The sequence below is a fragment of the Vicugna pacos genome, unplaced genomic scaffold, assembly GCF_048564905.1.
Source record: "Vicugna pacos unplaced genomic scaffold, VicPac4 scaffold_233, whole genome shotgun sequence".
In the NCBI taxonomy this organism is placed as follows: Eukaryota; Metazoa; Chordata; class Mammalia; order Artiodactyla; family Camelidae; genus Vicugna; species Vicugna pacos.
In genome coordinates, this window is record NW_027328912.1 from 68,684 (window position 1) to 71,745 (window position 3,062).

Here is a 3,062-nt window from a genome sequence, read left to right on the forward strand (position 1 = left end):
CAGGCACAGGCCAGCCCAGATTCGGGCGTCGGGGACACAGACCCCCACCTCTCAAGAGGAGGCGGGAAAAGCCCATCTTGTAGCAGAGCACGTGGGACGGACGATAGCTGTGTCCATCCTGGAAAAGACTCTCGGCCACACAGTTGCAGTTCTTGTCACCCGCACCAGTCGAGAAATGGCGGTGAGCGCAGTGCCTTCGCCTGCACTGGGAGTGTACTCTGTGACGTCGGCGGGGATGTCTGTGGCCCGGGCAGTGTGTTGACCCACCACGACCCACGCCGGAGTCGGAAGGGGCACCCCACCCATCTCTCTCCCCGCGGCTCCCAAGCCTCCTGGGGGCGTCACAGCCCGTGCCCATGCATCTACTGCCACCTACTGGCGACAGCCTCCAATTGCAGATTTTGTTCTCTTGAGAGCGACAGGAACCTCTTCAGTTCCGTCCAACAAACCAGTCCCACCCAAGCCGAAGCGAGAATGCTGCGGCTTCTCTGACGACGTCCCTCATCTAGAAGACGCGGACGATGGCAGCGTCTCCATCACAGAATGTTTGGGACAATGAATAACTGCATATGCCCCCTGAAAGCGGTGCCCGGCACAAAACATGCTCCGTTACTTGTGTTTCATTCCACTCGCAGTAAAACGCACGGGGCAGTCGGGGTTTGGATAGATCTAGAAAGACGTATAGAGTGAATTGAAAACCGAGTCTTCACGCAAGCAAGCTGCCCCCCCCCACCACCACCATGGCCTGGCACAGCAGAGTCACGCAGGGAGGGCTGGTTGGTGAGCAGATGCACGTGAGGACAGCAGAGACTTGGGGGGCGCTGGACACCTGAGACTTCCGTCTCAGGGACAGTCCCCTCCAACCCGAAGGCAAGGGGGAGACAGGGCATCTCTGTCCCACCGTCACCAAGACCAGCCCTTCCTCCAGCTCAGGAGGTGCCTCAGGGCCCCCTTCATGTCTTTATTCCTGAGACTGTAAATGAAGGGGTTGAGCATGGGGGCCACGAGCGCGTACAGCACCGTGGCCGCCGAGTCCTCGGCTGTGTAGGAGGAGGAAGGGCGCAGATACAGCCCGAAGAGGGTCCCATAGAATAGTGACACCACAGCCAGGTGGGAACTGCACGTGGAAAAGGCTTTCAGCTTGCCCTGGGAAGAACGCAGCCTTTGGATGGCTGAGAAAATGCGTACGTAGGAGAGAGAGAGAAAGAGGAAGGGACAGACAAAAAGTAAGCTCCCCATGGTGTAGACGACCAGCTCACTGGTGTGGGTATCTGAGCAGGAGAGCTTCAGCAGTGCGTAGAGCTCACAGAAAATGTGGTGGATTCTGACACTTGCACAGAATGACAGCGTACTCATCAGGAGGGTGTGGACCAGGGGATAGACATTTGTGACAATCAGAGCCACGGACACTGACATGATGCAGAACTTGGGGCTCATGGTGGTGGTGTAGTGAAGAGGGTGACATATGGCCAGAAATCGGTCATACGCCATCAGTGCCAAGAGGACATTGTCCAGTTCTAGAAACAAGATGAGAAAATACATCTGGGCGAGGCACCGGCCATAGGAGATGGATTGGCTCTGGGCGTGCATGTTTAGCAGCATCTTTGGTACAGTGACAGAGGTGAAGCAGACATCAACGCAGGACGGGCTGGCTATGAGGAAGTACATGGGGGTGTGGAGGGTGGAGGTGGCGCTGATGGCCAGGACGATGAGCAGGTTCCCCACTATGGCGACCAGGTACATGGTCAGGAACAGACAGAAGAGGAAGGGCTGGTGTTCAGGCACCTCTGACAGTCCCAGGAGGAGAAACTCTGGGGTGACACTCAGGTTGCCTTTCACCATGCTGCTGGCTTCTGCAAACAGGCACTGGAAACACGTGTGTCAGCAAGACAGGGGCAACCTGGGGACCTTCAGCACCGCTGAAATCGTCCTTTGTGACGTTTCGGGGCGGAACGCCAACCTGGGGTAGGAAGGACAGGACTGACTTGTGGCTCTGCCTGGTCACCACAGAGTGCAGGAGGGCGGAGTGGAAGCTCTCCCTCAGGGCGGGAGCCCCGCCTGCTTCCCCAGGAGGAAAGAAACACCAGGCAGAGAAGACCAAGAGAACTGAAAAGATAGGGCCTGGTTTGGGGAGAGCGGGTGGAAGTGGGTTGACTTGTGCATTGGTTGGGCCTGGTTTGGGGAGAGTGGGTGGAAGTGGGTTGACTTGTGCATTGGTTGGACCCCTGTGGGCCTTTTAATTTCATCCGCGTGAGAGTCTGGGCGAAGACCATTAGGCAAAATTCTGTGTGTGCGCGTGTGCGCGCGCGCACATAGACACATCTACTTCGTAGACGTGGACAGAGACATACCTGCTCATATGTACATATGCACAGAAAGACGCACGAAAAGATGGTCACGAAAACGCTAACCAACAGTGGCTATCTCTGGGGCGTGACGTCTATACCTGCATCCTTTTTCAACGATAAACACGTGTCAGTTTCCCAAATGATACTCCATGGACGTTAATGTGTCTTTCAGGAGGCCTCCGTGATGGGCTGAGTTTGAGGCACAAGCACAGTTAGGGTTCAAGGCTCATGAGGCCTTCTCACGTGAGGGCTCATCTAAGGCGTCATGTCCCTGTGTCTGTCTCTCCTTCTCAAGCTCACGTCATGGAATCCACAAAGGCTAGCAGGATTCCACTAGATAGACAGATCTACACTCATAAATCTCAAATTCAGATGAGGCAGAAAACGTAGTAAAATCTGATTTTAAAAGACTGACCCGAGAAGAGGTGATGATGAATAGATAAACATTCCTGGAAGAAACTGAAGAAGATTTTATGGACCTCCACCAAAAATAAACCACATGCTTTTAACCCAGATGACTTTAAGAGGAAATTCTTTTAATTTGTCAGATTGTCAACCCGCTAACCCCTTACTCAAATAGTAAAAGTTTACAAGGGAAGGAATGACATTTCTCTGGCTCACCACTGAGTCAGCATGGCCTCAAGCTAGCATAACTCTGAAATTAAAATTGGGTAACAGCAGCATACATACAAAAGAATAATGAGGCAAAAATCT

The 3,062-nt window shown here is 53.7% G+C and overlaps 1 protein-coding gene across 1 annotated transcript; it reads right to left on the reverse strand.

The window, feature by feature from the left end:
- Window positions 1-903: 903 nt before the first annotated feature.
- LOC140695476 (olfactory receptor 1D2-like) lies at window positions 904-1,842 on the reverse strand. Its single transcript, XM_072958210.1, has one exon. The coding sequence runs from the start codon at window positions 1,840-1,842 to the stop codon at window positions 904-906; it is 939 nt and encodes a 312-aa protein (XP_072814311.1).
- Between the last annotated feature and the right edge of the window lie 1,220 nt (window positions 1,843-3,062).